This window comes from Trachurus japonicus, chromosome 23 (assembly GCF_045865225.1).
Source record: "Trachurus japonicus isolate A0001 chromosome 23, Traja_1.0".
Classification (NCBI taxonomy): Eukaryota; Metazoa; Chordata; class Actinopteri; order Carangiformes; family Carangidae; genus Trachurus; species Trachurus japonicus.
In genome coordinates this window covers 6,241,835-6,266,027 of record NC_140929.1, presented here as the reverse complement: position 1 = coordinate 6,266,027, position 24,193 = coordinate 6,241,835, and the positions used below count along the sequence as shown (strand labels likewise).

General features: G+C 44.4%; 1 protein-coding gene across 50 annotated transcripts in view; it reads right to left on the bottom strand.

The window, feature by feature from the left end:
• Nucleotides 1–24,193, bottom strand: part of celf2 (cugbp, Elav-like family member 2) — a 229,144-nt gene that overhangs the window by 56,757 nt on the left and 148,194 nt on the right. For all 50 annotated transcript variants that reach the window (XR_015035066.1, XR_015035069.1, XR_015035067.1 and 47 more), the window contains one exon: nucleotides 13,810–13,892. Coding sequence is in view for 20 of the 50 variants with exons in the window: in XM_085769349.1 (XP_085625475.1) it covers nucleotides 13,810–13,892 (83 nt within the window). In the remaining 30 variants the exon portion in view is untranslated. The remainder of the gene's footprint in view (nucleotides 1–13,809; nucleotides 13,893–24,193) is intronic.

Here is a 24,193-nt window from a genome sequence, read left to right as displayed (position 1 = left end):
TCCACATTTCAAAGTCTGTCCTCCAAAGGCAAAAACACAAAAAAACAAAAAAAAACACACCAAAACAAAAGCTACGACAGCAGCCGCCATGCTGCCGTCATTCACATTCACTCTTGAAAAACACTGCCAAAAGCTGCCATCCACACACACACACGTACACACACAGGTATACAAACATAAACAGCACACACATAAACACACATACACTCAGGTACAAAAAATCTCTGTCTGGCTTTCAGGCGTCTCCTCCTCCTCAGGTCTGTCTCGGAGAATGCCCGGCGGGCGGCAGCGCTGTCGACATGTTTGATCTGAGCGAGCTCCCGCCGAGACCCACAAAGCAAGACTCTCCTCCGCTACCCCACAATTCCACAGCGCTGTTTCTTCTTGCCTGGCAGGCCCACAGCCGCAGTCTGCCATTCATTATGCGCTCAGCAGGGGGGCGGAGAAGGGGTGGATGTGGGGTGGGGGGGGGCCCCGGCAAAACTACTAAGTCCTCGCCGTGCTCAGGCTCATAAAAAAGCACTGAGAATATATGAAAAAAAAACGTAACTCACGTAAAGCGTGTACATGTGTGCAGCGCTGGCATTTAGCTGCACTAATGTATCTGTCTAGTCGGCCGTCTGCGGCGTCTACTTCCTGTTTGCATCCTGCATGACAATCAGTTCCTCCTCCTCCTCCTCTTCTATTCTCAGATTTGAGTCTGTTTTCTTTGCTCCATCTTTAACTGGAGTGGTCCTCCTCGTCATGATAATAAATGATGAGAACATGATTTCGAAAAATATGAATACAAAGAAAAAAGCGGAACACTTTACGAGGCAGCTGTAACACTTGATGACAAAAAGTTTAATTTCCTGACGTTCGATTGTTGTCGTGTCGTAAAAAAAGAAAAAAAAAAGTTGTGCTGGTGCTTAGAGGGGGCTTGTTATCTTGCTGGTAATACATCTGCAGTGCACTCCAAGTAAAGTGTCACCATTTGTTTTTTAATCATTTTTGGAGGACCTGAATTGCCTTATTACAAACTGCATAGTTCAGTTCTGATTGACTGAGTCACGCTGGGCCGCCGCTGTAAAACACATGATAAATGCACACCTTTTGAAAATCGATTAACATTTAATTTACATATTAATGCCGCAGACTGAAAGTCACCACTCGCACCACGGCTAATAATGAGCCGCTGAGCCGAGCCACCATGTTGTTACTGTTTAAGAACGACACTGCTGAGAATAACAACTCCTCTTAGCTGCTCCACAATCGCTGCAAAGCAATCTGTTATATTTATTAACCTGCTGTAAAAGTGATCTGGAGTCGCAGCTCTCCAGCAGCTGCTGCCGGATCAGCGGTGATTATTGGTTTGTTTTGTAGCTAAATTAAATTCAACCTGTTGATTTCTTTCTTTCTTTCTTTCTTTTGCATTCGGGTTCAGCTTGGTTCATTTTATTGTCATTTAGTGTAACTTCTTCAAAGTTTGGAGTGGACCTCCTCCTTCTCCTCCTCCTCATCATCCTCCTCCTCCTCACTCACTCGGTGGCGCCTCTTCATCATTACATTGTGATTGCCACTTAATTTACATATTTAACAGCATTGCTCGCCCCTAAACGAAACATCAATTTCATTCACTTACTCCTTATTTCTCTAATATCCCGTGAGTTTTAGCCTCTCGCACACATTATCAGAGCCTGATGTAAACTGTACCACCTGTGCATGCGCTGCTAATGCTGTGAAAACAGACTGGTATTTTCAGCCTTTTTTTATTTTAATAAGAGATTGACTGTGTCCAAAATCCCAGATGACATTAAATCCAAATTGATTGTCTGGGATAAATGACCCGACATCCACAGATGCGCCATTGAATTAGCTTGGTTGTATTTCAACTTTTAACTACTTCAAAACTACATTATTTGTTAGTTTGACCACAAGTGATGTGGAGAAATTATACAACAAGCTAACAAACACACAAACATGACATTATTTTTTATGCTTATAAATTTGCTGTGTAGCTAATGTGTTAGCTTGCTTATGCTACAGGCGTTGTCCATCGCTGAATATCATTTGTCAGACATTTACTCATTGATTTTGATCTCTACTGTCTCTTCAGAAACATATCTGTGTCTTTAAGATGCAAAATGTTCAATTTTGTTTAATGGCTAGTTGCTAAGTTGCTAACGTTGTCTGTTTGGAGGATTGAGCAGCTGTGCTTGCTTGCTAATAAAACAAAAACTAAAATATCAGGAAACTGAATGATACAGGTACATGTGCTGAATTGAAACAGGAAGCTAAAACACTCCATTTTTATCCACCATTAATGCAACAGTATACTCGGTAATTGAGCTTTTAATTTGTGTGCGAGCATGACAGGGCAAATTTGCAGCTATGTAAAATTAGCTCATCCAATCGCTGGAAGATATTTACGGATGAGCAAAAGCAGAAGGTCCAGATTACACCGGAGGGATCGGAGTGCAGCGGGGCAGCCAGGATGGATTTTTTACGACCCTCCAGTTATGGGGCAGTCACTTTAATCACCTAACCCCCCCCCACCACCACCTCAGCCTCCCCTTCCTGGCTGAGGCGAGGTGTCTATCTGTCGGACTAGCTGATGAAATGTCACCCACCGGCCGCCCCCTTTTTTATCTTTATATCCTCATCATGTACAGAGGCTCCCGGCGACGTGGTCGGCATTCAGGCGGTCTATGTGCTAACCTCTCGCTGCACCCGGCCATCGGCTCGCCGGCGTTAAACAGCCCCTGCCGGTGCAGCGAGTGCAGGAAACCCTATACACTTCCTAAATGTTAACTGCTGCTCCTGGGTTAACGCTATCCCCTGTCGCCTGCTGACGTCTTCCAGGAATGCACCGGTGCTTAAAAGGCCAGAGGTCGACTTGTCCGGGAGCCAGAGGACTAACTTGAGGCTCATGCTGGGAATAGAAGCAGTGTGTGTTGAGGAATACGAGTGTGTGTGTGTGTGTGTGTGTGTGTGTGTGTTGGTGTCAGTGTATGTGTGTGTGCGCCCTTAGCCAGCAGTTGGCACCTTCAAAGGCAACAGCCAAGTTCATATGACCAGAGTGTGTGTGCCAAAAACTGGGGAGTGCACATACTGTATGGTACCAAACCCCGTGCTCTCTCACTCACACACACACAAACACACTTGTACACACACACACACACACACACACACATTTGTACGTACACACACACACACACACACAGACGGCGGCCACACACTCTTGCTCCTCCCTCCTCTCTGAAGGTGTGACGGTGAGCTGCTGGGTCAAAGTCAGACAGATGGCCCTCACAGTCGGGATTCAATATCGGTGACCGAGACCGTACGACCCACCGCACGCACACACACGCACACACACACACTACACGTCCAAGTGTGTCGCATGCACACACACACACACACACACATACACACACACATACACACACACCCACGGGGGCGTTATAGCAAACCCGTGACCTCCAGACGGTGATCATCACCGATAACACAAAACACACTTCACCTGCATTTTCCAGGAGGCTGTGAATTTGATTTGGTTGTGTTTCTGGTTTTTCTTCAAATCTTATTAAAAAATACAACCAAGACATGGAACAATCTAAGAAATATTATCTACAAGTTTGATATAATAGTGTAACTATAATGGAAAAACAAGTGTGAGCAGATTTGAGACTTTGAGGCAAACACTTTGAGGAAACAACATTTCACCACTTCACTTCTTATGTGCACTGTATCCCTTTATACTATATTGTGCATTTATTTACTTGTGAGTCATGATCATTTCCATTTCCCTTGATTCTGACTCTCTTAAAGGGGAACTATGCAAGTCCAGTGGCTTTTCTGCTGTTTTGGTTAGTTACGCTCCTCTTGCCCATGTGCATTTGTTTACAACGAAGCCAGTGAAAAATCAATAAATGGAGCGGTGGAAAATGTTACATAACATATACGATATTACGACGCGTTACAGAGCGCGTTTGTGTTGCGGTGTGAGACGAGAGCTGGGACACCGGGGCGGCGGCCGGGTACTAACAAGTCACAAGTCATGTCATGACTATCACAATTACTCCGGGGCTTTTTAATGAAGGTAAAAATGTAGCAGAGCCACGGGAGAAATCCTGCTTAGTTCCTCTTTAAAATCTGTTTTCCATCTGAATTAAACAGAAGAGAAGCTGCACATGTCACACAAACATGTCATGTATACTGTAACAGTGTGTGTGTTTTTTGTTTTTTGAAACAGCTTGATGCATAATAATTTTTAAAACAAACAAACTCGACACACACACACACACCTCCATCCTCGCCTCCTCACATCAACACCTTGATACAGATAAAATGTGACTCCGACTCTCTGTCTGCGTTCGGCAAACAAACCACTATAAATCAAATTGTCCTTTACAATATCCCTCGTCTTAGCAGTGCTTAGCGCACAGTTAGCCGACATTATCCCCACTTCATTTAGCTCGGTAAACAATTAACCCAGCGCACACGCACGCACGCACACGTACGCGCGTGTGTGAGTGTGTGTGAGCAGAATGATTGAGGGATTTGGCATTAGCTATGCTGCGTCGCGTCTCCACACTAACTACTCTAAGTGTTTAACATAGTTAGTCTGCATTTACAGCCCACCTCCCTCCATCCCTCCATCCCTCCATGAATCAATATGCTTAAACGCTGCCACCAACTCAGAGAGAAAATAGGGGTTAGGTGAGTTAATTTGAAACAAGCGATTAATATTTCTTTCTTTAAATAACCACACAGACTCACACAGATGTGCGCTCATACATAGACTCGGTGCATCGATGAGGTTTGTCTGGTTGCGATAGCATTTGGGTTTCACTATAGCAATTACAGCCTTTAATTGAATTGATTTCGATAACGAGCCTCTGTAATGACACCACTGTGGGACTGGGTGTGTGTGTGTGTATTATGTGTATGTGTGCGTGTGGTGTGTTTGCAATGAATGAGCTCCTGTTGTTTTTCTGGACTTAAATGATCTGTGGGGGAGCCGAGCAGGATCAGGATTTAAAGATGAGGACACACATATTTAAAACATCAGTGCCTGCTGCTCTAATCGCTGCCTCCTGATCAGCTGTCTCCTCTCAGCCTTTTAAACCACTTGTCCGAGGTCTAACCTTTCAGCTTGTTGCATAATATCCTCCAGGCTATAACACATGAATGTTTGATGACACACGACTTAGTACACGAGAAATTCAATATCCTAACGCTGACACATTTCCGCCGTTTTTTTTTTTTTTTTACCAGGGGGCTCCCGGTTCCTCGGCTCGCACCACCTACGACTAAACTTCCACAGTTCTTCCTGAGGCGGTGTCGGCGGTGGTGGTCAGGTTTTCAAGAGTAGCAACAAATCAGCTGGTCTACTATCAGTCGATGGGAGCTGCCTCATCTCAGCCGGGCCTCCGTCTGCTTCTTTAGAGCCATTGTGATGGAGCAGCGATATGTGAAATGGACTCCGGCACCTGAACAAACAACAGGCGCTGACTGACAGGCCTGTGGACATGAAGCAGCGCTCTCCTCCCCTCGCTAACAAGCAACTTGTGGCTTGTGAAGACTCACTCTCCTTCAGGTATCAGCCGGCTGATAAAGGAGGCGGACCGAGAGAGCCGGCCCGTTTATATGGATTTACTTTGATTACACTGACTGGGCTGCTGATGTTATCTTATCGCCAAACAATCAGCCGGACAGGCGGCCGAACCACCGCAGACGTGTTTTTATGGAAAACTTATAAAAGAAACATTCCTACAAAGTAGTTTTTAAGTCTGTGCAAGTCATCGCCGTCGACCTGGAGACATAAATAGTGAGCGGGGAGGACAGTCGGTGATTTAGACGCACACATCTGGCAGGACAACAGATTCCTTGTGCCTGTCAGATAGAAGCAGCTGAACTGAAGCTTTAAAGGAAGATATTTTCTTATGACAGTCGAATGACAAGTCAGTCACAACGACTCAGGAACCAGATGGATCCAGACTGACAAACAAAGTCTAATGATGAACGATAACAGACGGGTTTGGTAAAACTGGAGAGACTTGTTTTTACAACCTGTGTTCCTCCTTATTCGTACCTAAGAGTCTGCACGTGAGGCGTTTAGGGGGCATTTGTGAATTGCAGCCTCTTCCAAGTCTGCATGTGAGCTGTTTGAGGGGACGTCTGCATGTCATTTGCAGTGTTGATGGACGGATTGCATGTAAAGCATCTGTTAAATCTACTGAGTCTGCATGCAAGGTGTTCAGGGGACATCTGTAAATTCTGGTTCATATTTTGCATAATGTCCGATTTTTCCCTGTTAAAAGGGTTTTCCATGGAGTTTTTCCTCAGTCGATGTGAGAGTCTAGGGGCAGAGGATGTTGTTATGATGCCATGTAAAGCCTTTTGAGACAAACTGTTTGTAAAAACGGGCTATACAAATAAAATTGCCTTGCCTTGCCTTGTATGTTAGCCTGTTTATGATGGAAAATTAAGAAGAAATAAGCGGTGATTGAAGAGTTAATCCTCGTAAACTAAAGGCTATATAAATTGAACATTCGTGAAACTAAAGAAAAATCATAGTTAAGACATTTTGGAGCCATGCAACTCTTAAATGTGCCACTTTTGATTTCAAATATCAGGTGAGATTTTACTTTCAAATACGACGAGGACCATCTGTCACATTAAAATGTATTTTCTCCCGGGTCACGGTAAAAACACAAAGGGGGGGCCTGCGGCGGGAGAGGAGCAGCGGCAGCGGCGGTGGTTGTAGTCGTGGTGCGGTCCGTCATTTCTCCAGCGAGCAACACAAGTTCCCTTCAAACGGCTGGAACAGTCAGAGTCTCCAGACCACAGGGGCTTTTTTGCATGAAAGAATAACGATTTCTCACATCATTTAAAATGATAATACGCATTATCACTTACAGTCTGCGCCTCTATCTGCAGCTCTGTCCACCGACTTGAAATAATAAATGGCCGATTAAATGACTTATGTCTTTGGATTATAAATTGCTGCTTTTAAACCTTAACCCGACTGGAGATCACACTTACTTTGATGAGGAGGCCTTTGATGTGCCTTTGGTTGCACGAACACACACGCACACACAACCTTGCGCCTGTATTCTGGCAGCGGAGCGTCACTAATTATCTCGCCAGCCGAAAGGTAAGGGAGGTGGGGACCTGTGTGTGTGTGTGTGTGTGTGTGTGAGTGTGTGTGTGTGTGGTCTCAGTGCGACGGTAGCTTTTAATGAGCCCCACGCTTCTTATCGAACTTGGCGCTCGACAAACGCTCTGATCCGCCCACGTGGAGGACGGGGCTCGGCTGATCGCGTCTGAAGCCGACACCCCACCCTCTCCTCTCCTCTGCTCTCCTCCTCCACCACCCACAGCACCCCTCCATCCCTCCACCCTCCATCTTTCTTCCCTCCCCTCCCCTCCGCCCTCACTGTGTCAGAATGAAATATCCTTGAGAAAAGAAAAAAAAACTGCGAATCAAAGAGCTTTTCATCCTTTTCTTCTTCTTAAGGAGAAAGAGCGGGAGAGGGAGAGATTCAACAGGACGAAAGGGAGCGAGAGAAAGAGAAAGAGAAAGAGGGGAGGCAGGGAGGGAGGGAATGGATGGATGGATGGATGGAGAGAGGAGAAAAGAAAGAAAGAAAAAAAAAACAAGAGGATAAAAAGGAGTGAACTTCTCGGAGCTGGAGGGCGCTCCAGAGGACACGTCCTAGATTAGCTCTCACCCCTCCCTCCCTCCCTCCCTCCCTCCCTCACTCACTTCATCCTTCCATCTTTCCATCCCATTCACCCAGCAGTTTCAGACAGGGAACATCGGCCCCGGGCCTAGAGATGCACCGATCCAGTTTTTTCCGATCCTGGGGTGAGTGTATCGGCCGATACCCGACACGATCTGATACTACTGTTGAATGAATGAATGAACCGTATATCTCGCCATGTGAGTGAAGGCATCAGGCTTGACATAAACATTTAGCCTTGTTAAAGGCAGATATAAATGTACGTAATATTATTTATTAACAAATAACAAAGTGTACATTAGCAGCAAAAAGAAATAACTAACACTAGATCACTGTAACTGTATTGCTGTGTATGATATTAATAAAGAAGGAATGACTGGATCGGCCTCATTCATCCGATATCCGATCCAGCTAATTAGTCAATATCGGAGCCGATATCCGGGTATTCGGGTATCCGGGTATCGGATCGGTGCATCTCTACCGGGGCCCGAGTGGCAGGCATCGGGAGGAGGAGGAGGAGGAGGAGGAGGAAGGAGGAAGAGGGGAAGGAGGGGAGGTTGAGAAAGCGGGGGGTGGGTGGGTGAGTGGAGGGGGGTGAGACACCGGGCATTTAGACATCTGTCAGCCACTAATGAAAGAGTTCAATTTAGTGGAAAATCTCAAACAACCTTGTCTGACAGGCTTTAACTCGCCCCGCGTGTTGTTGCCGGCGTGTGTGTGCTTCTGTGTGTGTGTGTGTGTGTGTGTGTGTGTGTGTGTGCAGCACAGCGTGTGTTTGTGTGTGTGATGAGTTAGCATGGAGGGTGGAGTGGATCAGGGAGGAGAAATTAAAAAAAAAAAAGTAATGCAATAAACTCTGACTGTGCAGAGGCATATGCTCGACCATAAGTGTGTGTCTGTGTGTGTCTGTGTGTGTCTGTGTGTGTGTGTTAAAGAGTCCTGCAGGGGTGTGGATCAGTCCGTGCAGCGGGGGTTTGGGTCTTATGGCTTTACATCGCTCCGGGGGTACAGGCCATGTTTTTCCACGATAGATGAGTTTTGTTTGTGTGTGTGTGTGAATGTAGACCTCACTAGTGCTATTAGAGCTGCAGACACACACACACACACAAATACACGCGCACACACACACTCTGTCTCCACCCCCCCGGAGCTTCATTAGCGGGTCATTAGAAGCGACTTCAGTGAAAGCTGTTGTTCTTCCCTCACTCGTCGTCTTCACAGAAGAAAGAGACGACTGCGAGTGTGTGTCACATACACACACACACACAGATGACTCATTATTTTTGTTTTCTATTGAAGAAAGAAAAAAAAATCAAGAATAAATTTTGTTTTTTTTGTTGTTTTTCTTTTTTATACTTTCTATGGATGAATCCACCTGCTGATTTGTGCTGTTGCTGCTGTTACTGAGCAGACACAGACCAGCTCCTATAATTACTTATTGCTGTGTCATCATGTGAAATACAACATTTAATAAAAATCCTAATTATAGGAAATTGTAAAAGTGGATCTTTTTTTGGGGGGGGTGGAAACTTTCTGTGTTGATACAAAACATAGTCACATATTTTTCTGTTCATGACTCGTTCAACTTGTTCTTTCTGTTGGTTTTCTTTCTTTTCTTTTTTATTAAAACTTCTATTTTAAAAATCAGCTGCACTTAATATTTTTCAATAAATTTAGACCAGTTTCTCATCTTTGCTTTGAGCTCAGAATAAACCAGTATGTTTCCATTTGGTTTGGGTATGTTGCAGCAGCTAGTGAAGCTACCCCCGTTAGCCAGTTAGCTTAGTTTCACTTAGCTTAGCACAAGGACTGGAAACGGGGAAACGACTGGCCAGATATAACACAACACGTCTCACACATTGAATAATATTTATATGTGAAAACCAAAGGGTAAAGAAGACCATGGCCGTATCTTCTTTAACTTTACTGATAAGTAGGCTAATGACAAGCAGGGGCATTCTGAACATTAGAAAAAACAATATTTTACATAGAATAAGCTAGAAAAACTGAACAAAATCAAGTTTTTCAGATGTCTGGATGACATATTTCTGATGAATGTTCATTATTTGAAGGGGAAAAAGGTTTGTCATGTTGCGAGATAAGAATACATATCACTGCCACCAATAGCCAGTTAGCTTAGCTTTGCCAGAGCGGTGGAAACAGGTCAACAGCCAGCCTGGATGTGACTGAGGGGAACAAAAGATGTGTTTCCTTGAAAAAAAAAGCAAAAAAAGCTGAACAACAGTGAGCTCCTCTCAGTGAGCAGACTTAGATGCCATAGCAGTAATGACAGCTTGTTTACTTCCCCAGATTCTCCTGTAATCGAAAGCTTTTCTGAGCTGCACTCATCACAAGATGACCTTGTTCACTGGAAACTACAGTGATCAGTGTCTTCTTCCAGCAGGAGACACAATAACATGTGGTTGTGTGAAGGCACCAATCTGCTCCATGGACAAAAAAACCCCGCAAAAATATGTGCTTTTTTTCTTTTTCCCATTAAATGTAAAAAAAAAAAAAAAAAAACTTAAAAAACAATTGGTTCCTGTTGTGACCGGCGTGTGTTGTGGAAAACGTTACTCCATCCTTGAAGTATGACAGACAGGTCTGGAGCTGACGTCGAGTAGCTATGCACACTTCCTGCATGCATAAAAATCACATATACATACATTTGGTGCACACGCGCTGTCAGATCGCTGACAAATCTGGAGCTGGGGAGTGATGGGAGGAGATGGAGAGATGAGGGGAGGCTGGCTGGCAGAGCGGCAACAAGCTGTGCTGTTGCTGTTGTTGTTTTTTTTGTTTTTTTTCCCTCCCTCCCTACGCCATCGTTCGCTCTCATCCCCGTCATCACTTCTCTGAGCACCGTACAGGGAGAGATTCATCACATAAACCACCGCCTCTTCCCTCCTCCATCCTTTTGTTTTTATGAAAAAAATGGCAGCCTTTCAACTGCCTCTGCCCCAAACCAACATGGCTGCCAGTCGCCTGCTGCCAACACCACCGGTGCCCTTTTTCTCCAATTTGGCGGCGATCCAGATCCAGCTTTTTCACGCCGATTGCATCTCTCCCTGTTAGGGCCTTGGATTTTTTTTTTTTTTTTTTGGAAGGAGCGATAGAGCGAGCAAGCAAAGGGAGCGAAGGGAGGAAGAGAAGTGCCTGTTAGGGCCTTGGTTTTGGAAAGGAGAGGTTAGAGCGAGCGCGGGGAGGGGAAGAGCGCCAATACAAACATTGTTCCGCCGGCTTTTTACAAGCCAGGAGAGTGGGGAAGTTAATAAGCAGGTATTGGTTTTTAACTGCGGCCCGTTTATTGCTTTGCCCTCGAGCGTGCTGGAGTGCTCTACTCCACCTTTTTCCTGTCCATCTGCCCATCACCTCTGCTAACCTCGCGCTCAATTTCTCCCTCTCTATGTCTGCCCTGCTTTTGTCTTTGACTTCCTCGCCTCGCTTGGCAATTAATTCAGCATCCTCATCATCTGTGTTTTTTTTTTTGTGACTTCTTGTCTCCTGCCAGTCTAAAAAGAAAATTCAATGATCTATCATTATGCTACTATTGATTCAGTGTACTTTATTTATTGCATGGGTTTTAAACTCACATCCGTCAGTCAATACCCACTGTTATTAAAAAAAATCACACGCAGGCCAGTCCGAGTGTGTCGTCTTGTCCGGCTCTGATGAATATGACACAGTTTAATTAGGCTTTTATTGTGCTGCTGATCAATGTTGTCTATGTTTCAATGGACAGTTTTAATTTCACCTCGTCTCTGAAGCTTTTTTTTTGTGCGCTGCCAAGAACAAAAATGAGTTTACTGGAGTCCATTTCTCCCAGTAAAAACATTTAATCTCACAGCTGGTTGTTTTATCGTTTCATTTTCCTCATACAATTTAGAGCATCAATAACAGAGAAAAAACTGTTAGACGGCCATTATTATGAAAGGTCAATATGATAAACGACTGTCTTTTTTGGTTAAAGCTCGGATTTTACCACATTTCCTCCACTTCTGAGACCAAATCTCCGCCTTTGCCTGCTACTACAATCCAAATTTATTGGTACTTGACTTAAAAAAAACATAACAAGCGGGGATGCTGCAGGAGAGAGAAGCTGGTGAGGAGGAGGAGGAGAAGGAGGAGGAGGGATGACCAGACAGAGCAGGAGAAAGGGAGGGTGTTATGGTGTAGAAGAAGGCGATTTCATGTTCCTATAATCCTGAAACTGCTGCAGTATGTGTCCTCCCCAGGGCTGTTTCACACCTCCAACAAGGGATAAGTGACTAACTCTCACTGTGCAGGAAGACAGACCAAATTTAACGTACTTATTCCACGAGCAATTAACACGGTGACACTATGCAAAACAACAAGCTTGACTCCAAAATCGGGAATACGAGCGCAAATCCCACGTAACGGCCCTTGTGGGGATTCGCGGCACATCCGCCCCGTCCTGCGCCCCCAGGAGGGCCATCCACCGATCCAACTAACAGAAGCGAGCGAGCGAGTGCAACCGCTCAACTGATGAGACTCCAGTTAGCCGCCGCCGCAGCCAAGGAGCTAGAGAGAGGAGAGGAGGAGAGGCAGCCAATAGCCCGAGCACAAGGGATCTGGGGGCCTCTTAATATCCACCCAGGGCTGAAGGAGCGAGAGTGTGAGCGAGCTCCGGCCTACTTCCTCTATCGCTCTCCTGGGCTACAGGAGCAGAACAATAGCTGAGGATGGAGCACACGGCATGAAAGGCAACGCCACAGCTTCAACACAGGCCTTTGTAGCACAGGCAGCAACGATAAGACAAGCAGAAACACACGTGCAAGCAGACAAACACTTATCTCTAGCTTCTGATTTGGTATATTTATATTACAATATGGTAAATATATGAAAAACCATGTTGATGTGTCCTAGTGCAATGAAAAGACACGATCAAGACAAAAGTTAGCCCTCAGGAAAAGACACTTGTTTAAGAAACAATGACTCTGAGTGAAGCATCTCGCTATCGGAAACTCTCTCTCTCTCTCAGCATTATCCTGTACAGCTACGATAGTCAAAACACTGCAGGGTTCATCCCGACACTATGGGCTGAGTGTGTCACCAACACAAGGCCATTAGCTAGGCTATACATCTCCGGTGCTTGTGCTCCAGGGAAGATAACGATCAAATGCCTCACAATTCACAAGAAACACACACCAGTGAGAGCTGGATTAGCTTGGTCTTGGTAAAGCTAGCTTGGGTTGGCACGACTTGGCGCTATGCAGATACTTCCTTCTTTTAGGCGGCTATGTTATGCCATGTGGAGCTATAGCTACATGGTTGGTATGATATGCTATGTGCAGCCAGTTAGTATAAAGGTAGCTATATTATGCTATGTGAACCTGGCTGCCAGTCTTTGTAGCTACTCTTTTGGCTTGGTGTCCATTAGCAGTAGGCTAGCTGCTAGTAGCCTTACTGACGAAGCTAGCCAAAGTTAGACTATTAAGCTAATCACTCGTTGTAATACAATTTTATCACAAAATAGCTTTTTTTTTAACAGACATACAGTAAATGACCGGTTGGTGTAACAGGAAGCAGATTGTGGCGGTAAAATACAGAATCTAACAGCACAACATAGCTAATCGCCATTTCAGGAGCTTGAAAACTCAAAGCAGGTGGAAATGTAGCAAAAGCCTGGATGTAAGTGAGACTGATGCTACATGAACCTATTTAATAGAGGCGTGAGCTCCACCTTGATCCCAAATTAGCATTATGATATTATGGCTTTTATTCTGTGAGAGACAGCGAGTTCACATAAGAGTGTTAAAAAGAGAAGTGCATTTGTTTACAATATAACCATACACGGTGCCTTTCACATGAACTTTTTCTTCCACAAACTCACTCTGACAGTCGCTTGCTCACCTGCTCACACTGGTCACCCACACGCTTGAAAATGCTCTGTGACAGCAGCAGCGCAACACACACACACTGCTGTACAACCCAGTGTAGGCTGCACACACACACAGACACACACACACACACAGGTGGGGCGGGGCCGCCTGAGGGTGCTGCTGTAAGTGTGTGATTAGAGGAGAAAGTAGGCAGAGGAGAAAGGAGGACACACACTCACCCCTGTTAAGGTCTTTATGTTATGCAGTGCATTCTGGGCTTCAAGGGCAGCTTTCCTTGTATAAAACGTGACAAAACAGCAGCCTGGGGAGAGAGAGAGAGACAGAGAGAAGAGGATGAGCATAAGGAGCAACAAAGAGCATTTTCTCTATTCATCTGCTTGGCATCACCTGTCGACACTGGCAAACGCTGAGTGAATGTTAAGGACGAAACATCCTAGCTGAGGGGAAGAGAATGCTTTTGGATTCGTTTCAATGCTGATGACTTGAGCCTCGAGGAAGTAAGTGTGTGTGTGTGTGTGTGTGTGCACATGCACGACACACACACATACACAGATACACACAACCAAAGCGACAGAACAAAAGGCACAGAAACAGAGGAGGTGAAAAAACAAAAACAGGGTTGCCTCTTCATTAATCCCTCAATAATCTGCCAACAGTTTCTTACTCACTCACTCATTCACTAAAGAAAAATGTTTATTTATTTATTGGTCACACTCACACTCACTCATTCGATTATTGATTTGCAGGTTTAAAAAAAAAACATCAGCGTGAAAACCTGAGTGCAACATCTACATGACATAGGAATTCATTTTGCAGGAATAACGTGTTTTTATTGACCGACCAGCTAAAATAACTTTTTCACTAATGCACCACTTTACGATTCTTGAGGTCTAAATACAGTCAAAGGCTGCATGACTCTAACATCAGTACCACTACGTAGTTTGACTCAGCTCTGATCTCTTCTACAGAACCATTCATAAAAAAAAGTTGCAAGAGGGCGAGTAAACACAACAAGGCTGTAAGGCTGTTTTTGTGCAGTCCCTACCTCTTATTAGCAACCTGAACTTTTTAAATAGAAGTAAAAAAGCTTTAAAGAAATCATGACTGGTCTATTAACTGATGCATTTAATGTTGTAAAATGTCTTGAGCTTAGGAACACATTCACAAAACCCTGGCAGACTTCAGGACGAGGGGAAGAGGAAGTGCTAAAACGCAGTTAATTCCTGGGTTTTAAGACTCCATTGAAAAGTCACTAAATGCTGTTAAAATAAGAGCAGAGCATATTAAAACTTGGCTCGTTCCCTATCTTTGAACTGAATTGCTGCTGAAATCTCCAGCTTTTTTCCCAGCGGCTCAAATTGGTTCTGTGCTGCGTTCAATGCCACGAATTTCTCTGATTGGCTGGAGCAAAATAGCAGTTACCTCCCAACTGGAAAATAAGTAATAATGAAGTGAAAGCTGAACTAACCTTGACCTGTGACCTGTTCATCAAAGCTTAATGAGTTTCTTAGTCCCTCAATCACTCACACACACACTGTATAGTGCACTTGAATGCATGTGCATACATAATAAGTGCAGTGAAGGAAGTAGAGAGGGAGCTAAGGAGAGATGTGGTTTTGCCTGTTCATTAATCTGTGTAATCCCTGCAGAGCGGCATGAACACACTGCAGTTGTAGGCCGTTCTCAAGTCAGCACGAAAAACCTGCACAGTCAGGCAAAAAGAAACCCCCCCCAAAAAAACAGCAAGAGGACATTTAGGCCAGACAAAGAGGTGCGACTCTTCGGCTTCTTCCTCATAAACACAGCAGCCGGTCTTTGATTTATGTCAAACATGGCGGGGTTTGGAGAGTTCTCCCTCAGCGAGGAGTCTTGTTGTTGTGTTTATGTCCCGGTAACGCTGCTGACACCGTTATCCCACGGCCACGGGGAAAGTTAAAATACCAAACCGCTGAGAAAGGATCAGAAAAGAAAGACACAAGACACAAGCCCTGCTGTAAAACATAATAAAACCTGTGGTGAGCCTGTGTCAAGTGGAGGAACAAATACGAAGCCCCCGATGCATCGAGATCACTGAACACCTCGGGTTTAAGGGACTTGCAGGCCAATATACCAGCAGAGAAACAGAGATATTGTCTCTTCACCGAAACACAACATGAACAAACCTCTTTTTTTTTTAGCATTGAAGGTATAAAAGAAATACTTTTTTACTGAGATATTGCACAATATCAACTCTAAATAGTAGATGCTACAGTTGTAAGATAAACTGCTCAGCGCTCCTTTGTGAATTTACCTGAAGAGAGTTAGCTTAGCTTAGCATGTAGCAGCCGTAGCAGCTAAATAAACACCAGCCTCTGGTTTGGAGTGGTGGTTAAGCTGTTGACTGAAACTATGTTTGAGGTGACTGATAATATGATTTTAATGGACACCTGCTGCTTAATTATAAGTGTGTGTTTTTTCTGTGACCACAGTGTAAACACAGCACTTCACAATCCAGAGGGTGTAAAAAGTCATTCACAGATTAAAGAGCGACCAAAAAAAACAATCACAGGCTCTGTCAGATGATCTTTTTTTTTTTTTTGCATGAATCATCTGCTATATGTACGGTCAGGGCCGTTGCTAGGAATTCTGGGCCCCCTTAAAGAATACTAAAGTGGGCCCCTCCCGCTAACCTTTCCTTTTTTTTTTCTTAGACTACTGTACGTATGTATTATCGTTTTTTATTTAGCCTTCTTTGTTTTGATGCTAATGCAGCATTACACTGCAAAAACTCAAGTATCTTAGCAAGAATATTTGTCTTATTTCTAGACAAAATGTCATTTCTAGTCAAAACAAATCTCATTATACTTAAAATAAGACTCATCATATTAAAAGTAGCTTGTTTTTAGACACTTTTTACTTCTTTCAAGCAGATTTTCACTTGAAATAAGTAGAAAAAATCTGATAGTGGAGCAAGTTTTTCTTCCTTATTACAAGCACAAAAAACTTACTTTCACTGGCAGATTTTTCTATTTATTGTGAATTTAAGTGAAAATTATCTAAAAAAACAAGTTAATTTTTAGGTGATGAGTCATGGTGATGAGTCTCTTTAAGTGGAAAGAGATTAGTTTTGACTAGAAATGAGACATTTGGACAAGAAATAAGGCAAATATTCTTGGAAAGATGTTGAGTTTTTACAGTGTACTATGAGTATTAGTCAGGGTCTTACGCAGAATAAATCAGTCATACAAAGATTAGACTACTGGGGTTTTTTATGGGCCCCACTGGGCGCTGGGCCCCTAGAATTATCATCACCTTTCTCCCCTATACAACGGCCCTGTGTACGGTACGGCAAACTGAATGTAAATGTTGTGTGTTTGTTTTATTTCTTTATTAACATTATTTATTCTATTCTCTTTTCCAATGCTAATTTTACAGTCTCTTTTTATTTATCGTTGCACCGTCTGGTTTGGTATTTTAATTACCGTTGTACACGTGACAATGAGAATAAAGGATATTCTATTCCATCAGCCACAGGTGAGGCTCCTTCCGGTTGCTGCAGGTTCATATGTTTGGACCTTCTGCCTTCAGCTCTGCACATCTGTTCATTTTGCCGTGTGTTTATTTGTCCAGAGATGAGTCTGGAGCGCACCATTGTTTACATCTGCTTCGTCGTGTGCGCACCTCCCATCCATTGTGTTTATGACACAGATCAACTCGGTGTGAATGACGCAGACGGACGGAGCGGACGGAGCGGACGGAGAGGTTGTGGTTGTGTGGTTGTGTTGTTTGTGTGTCTGTAGCTATCGCAGACAGTCAGCCCTGATGACACTTTGCCCTGCAGTGCATCTTAGTGAAATCCAACAGTGAGCATCTGGAGCGGGTTTAGCATCCGAATCCCAGAGTCCCTTTGATGAGGCTGGGAGCGTAATGGATCTGAATTCCTGCGGTGTCCTCTGGGTGCCAGGCCTGTTGAATAGTTGGCCCTTAGCCTGGCGTCAGCGACGTGATTGGTGTTTGTGATTCAGCCGGTGCAGCGGCTGTGTATTAGCAGGGATAACTCTCGGCTTAGTGTTTTCTTCCACAACCTCCGGCGTTTATGGCAGCTCGAGGGGGGCGAAGGTGGGTGGGTATAGTCACTTCACTAAAGCCTAAGCCCCCCCTCCACTCCCCCTCCTCCTCTGATTTTTACAGTATCAATTTACCACCGAGGGATTCGCACCAGCCCTCCGCCAGTTAAAGGCACGGAGATAAGAGCGGATATTAGTCATTAGACCGACAGACTTTCACTACATGTAGGTCACCAAACTGATACCACACATGACTGAGTGGTAATGTGTGTGTGTGTGTGTGTGTGTGTGTGTGTGTGTGTGTGTGTGAGGAGGGGGGCTTCCTCTCTACTTCATCTTTACTCTCCATTATTATCATAAAAAAAAGGAGTAGGAATATGGAAGTGAAATTATTGGCCATGAAAGTGCGTTCAAGAATCTAAATAGTGAAGAATATTCTTTTTTTTATTTTCCTTTAATGAAATGCGTGTCCTCAAAAACTAAAAAAATCTATATTTCTATTGATACCCCATCTTTATTGTATTGCTGATACGTCGTCAGTATAACTTCTTTGGATCATTGGGAGTGTTTACATTCTTCAGCTCTCTCTTTCACTCTTTCAAAACTCTGGAGATAATAATTGTTCTCAGTGAATGAAACAAGGCTGCGTTTCTATCATGACCTCTTTGAATTCATAGTAAATTTGTTAAATTTGTCCAGAAAGTGAAAAATGAAGCAGAGCAGGGAGATGAACGAGCATATGAACCATATGAACCAACATACTATATATTTACAGATGCATACATTTGCATGACTGCTGCTGCCGAAGCTCAAAAGTTTGGAAAAACTTAACTACAGCCTCTTTACTTTACAAACCTCCTGCAGCTTCACTATCAGCTGATAGAGATAAAACTTAGTCTGCTGACGAGACAGAACAGAGCAGCACAGCGAACTGACTAAACTTTCCTGCCCTGGAAAGTTGAAACAGAAACCGGGAGGCAGAGTGAGAGAGACGTGTCAATCAAGCACAGCCTGTACACAACCAACCACACAGTGCTGAGAAGTCATGACACCACAATACAAGACATTAAAAAAAGAAAAACGATGAAATGTCTGTTACTACACAGAGTGATGCTGAACTGAAGTCTTCAACACAGGCTGAGATCTGTGCAGTTAAAGAGGAACAATGCATCATTTTTAACTTAACTTTGCTCCATTTCTACCTTAACTAAACAGCTTTGGAGTTATTGTGATGGCTAAATAAATGGTAAATGCCCCGTAACCCGTAATCTCTTGTTTATGACAGATAAGACTACACAGATATACACATGGTAACATGGTAGATGGTAGATAACGTTATCAACCGCTCCATGGATTGATTTCTCACCGGCTTTGTTGAAATCAAATGCACATGGAGGAGAGGAGGGTTAGCAACACAGAGGAGGAGACACCGGACTTGTGTAGTTCCCCTTTAAGAGTAGATTAGTCGTTAAATTTCAACTCTGATCAGCTGAAAAATGAACAAAATACTGATTTCCCCTCGCGCTTTATTCATATGCATCAAATATCAAGAGGAAAAAAAAGTCATGCACTGACCCTTTAAGTCTTTGCTTTGACTAAATGTGCCTGTCAGCCCTGCCCTGCTCTTCACTTCACTTCAGGATTTCCATGTGAGGCACGTTAACTTTTAACTGTGGTTATTATATTTCCTGCATGCTCGGCTCGCTGCACGGAGGAGACACGGAGCTTCTTAGCATTGGCCCAGTATTGTACATTATAATTCCTCCCATCATCATCCAATCCAACTGCACCTGTGTTCGAGCCTCGGCCCCTCGTGTGCGATTAGCAATTCCAATAGCACTGTATGAGGGTTAGCTGCTAGCCAGTGCAGCAGTGAATTATGATTCTTTTTTCCCCCTTTTTTTTTCCTTATGCATATCTGTATATGGGAGGGTTAGCTTTTGGTGTTAGCATTAGTGATTCTGACGGCATTTAATGTGCAGGGGGGAGTGGGAGGGGGAGGGAGAGGGTTGGCTGTAAAGCACTGTGTTACTGTGTGTGTGTGTGTGTGTGTGTGTTGTGATTCCCATGGTGTAGCCGGGGCCTGGGAGCCATGCGGCGTGTGGCGGATCGTCCCAGGTGGTGAGCTGTCAAGATGAGGATCAAAGAGCAGAGGAGTGGACCTCACACACACACACACACACACACACACACAGACACACATGCATAGATAGATAGACATTCCCTGCAGTGTTCCAGTTCCACCTGTTTAAGAGTCAGCACACTCGCGCCTCACACACACACACACACAAAGCTAGAAAGCTACCGAGAGCACACATATTATTTTAAGTGTATGTTTGCATGTGTGCGCCCAAGTCACAGACAAACATACGTGTACGACAACCTTGAACAGGTGAAAAAAAAAAAAAAAAAGGCAGACCGACCCACCAACCGACCGACCGACCGGCATAAATCAGCTCAGCCTCTCTCCGTCTATTTGTATGTACGTACGTGTGTCTTTTCTCTCGCAGCACAAACATTTACCTGAAGGCCGAGAGGGCTCAGAACAGGGAGCCGCTCGCTGCTTGTGCTGTTGAAGAGGGACACTGAAAAACACACACCAGAGACGCACACACACAAACACACACACACACCACACACCATCGGATGGAGGGGAGGAAATCTATTAGACGCTAAGTAAGAAGAAGTAAGAAAGAGTGGGGAGTGGGAGACAGGAGGAGGAGGAGGAGGAGGAGGAGGGATGTGGGGAAGAAGGGCAGAGTGTTTGCGAGATACAAAAAAAAAAGAAGAGGAGGAGGAGGAGGAGGAGGAGGAGGAGGAGGAGGAGGAGGAGGAGGAGGAGGAGGAGAGGCTGTGAGCAGAATAGCGAGCAGAGGAGGGAGATGCCTGTTCATAAATGCTTTATGGCTGCTGAAGGGGGCCTTTGACTGAGTGAAGACCCCGCAGCCCCCCGGCTCTGTCAACACATCTACCCCCTCTAACCACAGGTCGACCCCCAGCCTGGTGGTGGAGAGGAGGAGGAGGAGGAGGAGAGAGAAAGGTGTGTTCAGGCTCTAGTATCTGTATTTCAGGTGGATTCTGGCTTTTTATTTCAAACCGTGTTGTTCCAGTCTGACGACCGCTCCCTCTACTACTTGACTGTCTTTGTACGTTTAATTCGTTCTAGTAATTTTTCAGTGTAAAGCTTTAATTTAAACGAGGACGTCTGGATGCCTCCCCTGCCACTGAATAGGTGGGTGGGTCATGTTAGTTTAAGCAGCAGCTAATCTACTTAAAAAGACTTTCCATTAGTCTGGCTTTCAGAGCGCTGACCCGTCCCGGTCTCATCCAGACACGTCACATTTACTGGATTTCTTTCTTTCTTTTTTTATTGTTGTGATTTTCACTTTCAAAGTTGAAATCCACAAAACAGCAACTGGCTTCACACATTAAACTGCAAGAAACTGATTTTCTTGTTGGATCGAGTCGTCTGCTGATCAGAAGGTTTGGCGGTTCAATCCCCAGCTCCTTCAGTCGCCAAGTTAAAGTGTCTGTGGGTGAAATGTGACGTCCATCTACAACAGGGGTGTCCAAACATTTTGCAAAGAGGGTCAAATTGGGTGAGGTGAAAATGTATAAGGGCTGACCATTCAGCCTGACATCCTTTGAACCATTAACATTAAATACAAATGAACTATTTAATGCATTTTCTTTTATTGCAAATGGCATTCTTTTCATTTCTTCATATAGAATATAAATAAATCTAAACAAGTTTTTACCAAAATCACTCTGCTTTTCATATTTGAAGACCACATAGAATGAAGAAAAAGTCAAAACTTTCAGGAAGCATAAACATATCTAGGTTCATTAACATTGCATATTATATTTTATATTATATTATGTTTTAGAAACGGGCTGGAAAGGGTCAAGGGTCGCGTGGCTAAAGTGCGGCCACAGGTCGGCTGCCATCTTCTGGTGAAATATAAAATAGCTTTTTTTGTACGTGTTTTCGGGCTGCATATTATCGATTTTATGACAGAGGCTGCAGGGCCGGTGGGAAATTGAACACAGGCCGCAGTTGGCCCCCGGGCCGGACTTTGGACATGCCTGATCTACAGTAACATGGCAAGAAACTGACTTCCATGATTTGTTTGCAAGAATAAAAAGAAGTATTCTTTTTTAAACAATATTTAACACCCACTGACCCGTCGGGTCCTGGACGGAGGTTAAGGGGATTTTAATACATATTTAACACACTTTCTCTCTTAAAACATGTAAACTGTTTGCAAACTTGTGCGAGATTTTCAACAACTTTGCCCTGCCCCAACTCCCAGATGAGCCCTCTCTCTGTCTTTTCCTGCGTTTGCAAACGATTTGGTGCCGAGGACCTTTTTTATCCGCTCTCATATTGATTTATCTGACTAATATTTACAGACTGTGGGAGAACAAATGTCCAGTAATTCAGGAAAAAAAAGCAAAAACTCTGGGTGGAGAAACAAACATTGTTTTTTTTGTTTTTTTATCTTGTTCATCGTCTCTTGACCACAAAGATTTATCTTGTGTGTGTTCAAAACCTGCAGGCTGGAAAACTGTGTTGGTTGAATCAGCACAGACAGAGAGAGGGAGGGAGAGAAAGAGGGAGGGGTAAAAAGGGCAGGTGGAGGTGTGGAGGGAGTGAAAGGAGGAATGCCCTGCAGTCTAGCAGCAGAGTGGAAGTATGGTTTATTAAAAGGAGGGGGGAGGAGGGGTTGTGTGTATCACTGAGCTTCACCCGGAGCCCTTCCACCTGCGGCCGGCTGCAGCTTTCACTCCGACTCCCTCCATCCCTCCCTCCATCTTTTCTCCCTCCATCACTCCCTTCTTCCTTTTTCCTTTTTCCTTTCCCCCCCTGCCACACTTCCTCTGACCCCTGGGGTTCCACTCAGCCGCTGACCCACATTAACTACACTCTGGAGCAATTACCGCTCACACAGGCCTCTGGGTGGCTCAGGATACACACAGTACCACCACCACCTCCCTCTATTTCTTACATCCTCCTCCTCCTCCTCCTCCTCCTCCTCCACTTCCACCACCCTCCGTCTCACTGTTCCCTTTTCTGCAGCTGTAAAAATGCCCCTTAATGTGTATAATTTATGTGTGTCAAAGAGCCGCTGAGTGACAGCAGCAGGGACGGGGAAAAGGAGGAGGAGGGAAGAGGGAGGAGGAGGAGAAAAAAGAAATGACAGAGAACACATTTTGAATTTGACAGCGCAATAAAGAAACAGATTGTCAGATGGAAAAATAGGGAGAGGATGAGTGGATGGCTTCAAACAATGCCGCCTCTCTGACGGGCGTTTGGCTGATGTTCTAATCCTGTTAACGCAGGAACCGGTCCAGCTCGCAGCACTTCGCAAATCTATACAATCCACTGGTTATACTGTGGTGGAAAAAAAAAACAAAAAAACAAAAAACACCAATGTCACCCCCCCAATACTACTGCCTCCTCCTCCTCCTCTTCCTCCCTTCTCCCTCCCTCGCTGCGAAAACAACAAGAGCACTTTCCGGAAATCAAAGCCTCTTTCTGGCTGACCCTGAAGTGCTCGCAGAGAAGAAAGAAAAAAAATCCAGCTCTGCAACTTCGCTTAAAACCAAGCAACTCTCTCTGTCGCTGAGGCATGCACAAGTATAAACACACACACACACACACACACACACACACACACAATCTCCCATTAAAATCCACCTGCAGCTGCTCTCTAATTGGGCCTGGGTAGCCGTCTAAAAAAAAAAAAAAAGGAAAAAGAAAAAAAAAAAGCTAACGTCTGCTTTAGGAAAGAATGAAATAAATCAGCCCCTCCATCGCAGGTCGGCCTCCGTCTCAACTGAATCCATTAGAGCAGATAATTGTCTTGGACGGCGGAGGAGCGTTCGCCCGGCGTTACCACAGCTGAGAGAGAGGATACAGTCGGCTCGCACTTAGAAAATAAAAACTATGTCTATGTGCCTGTTGGATGGGTGTTGGTGTCTCTGGGATGTGACAACAACAGCAGCCGGAGCAGTGATCGGAAATCATGATGCTGTGATCAGCTGGAAACCCCCTCCCACCAAAATCTACACTTTTTATTCCCTCAACAATGTGACATTTCAGGATGGAGATAAAAAAAAAAGAAAAAAACAATACTGGATGTAAAAAAAAAAGAAAAAAAGAAAATCTATTTCACATGTCCGGGTCGAACACTTATCAAGTAAGAACATCAGTTCTCAGGAGCCGGGATCGATCCTAATTTTTTGTTTTCATGTGTTTCATGCGAACAAAAAGCCTGTTGTTGTTATCGTCAAGGTGGAAATCTGCAGTCGACATCCTTTGTATCTTTATCTTTTGGTGCTAAACTGTGTAAGCGGCTCCTGAGCTTCCCCCAGAGGTCAGCTGTCAATCACAGCGTGTTGTCGCCTCTTAGACCATTAGTCCACACGGAGACGCAAACAGATGCAACCAGATGCTTGTCTGTGTGTGTTTGGACCTCATCGTCCACATCTAAACAGCGTCTTCGGTCCTAAAGAAACCGACAGAGACACACCTTTTCAAAAAGGCTGTTTC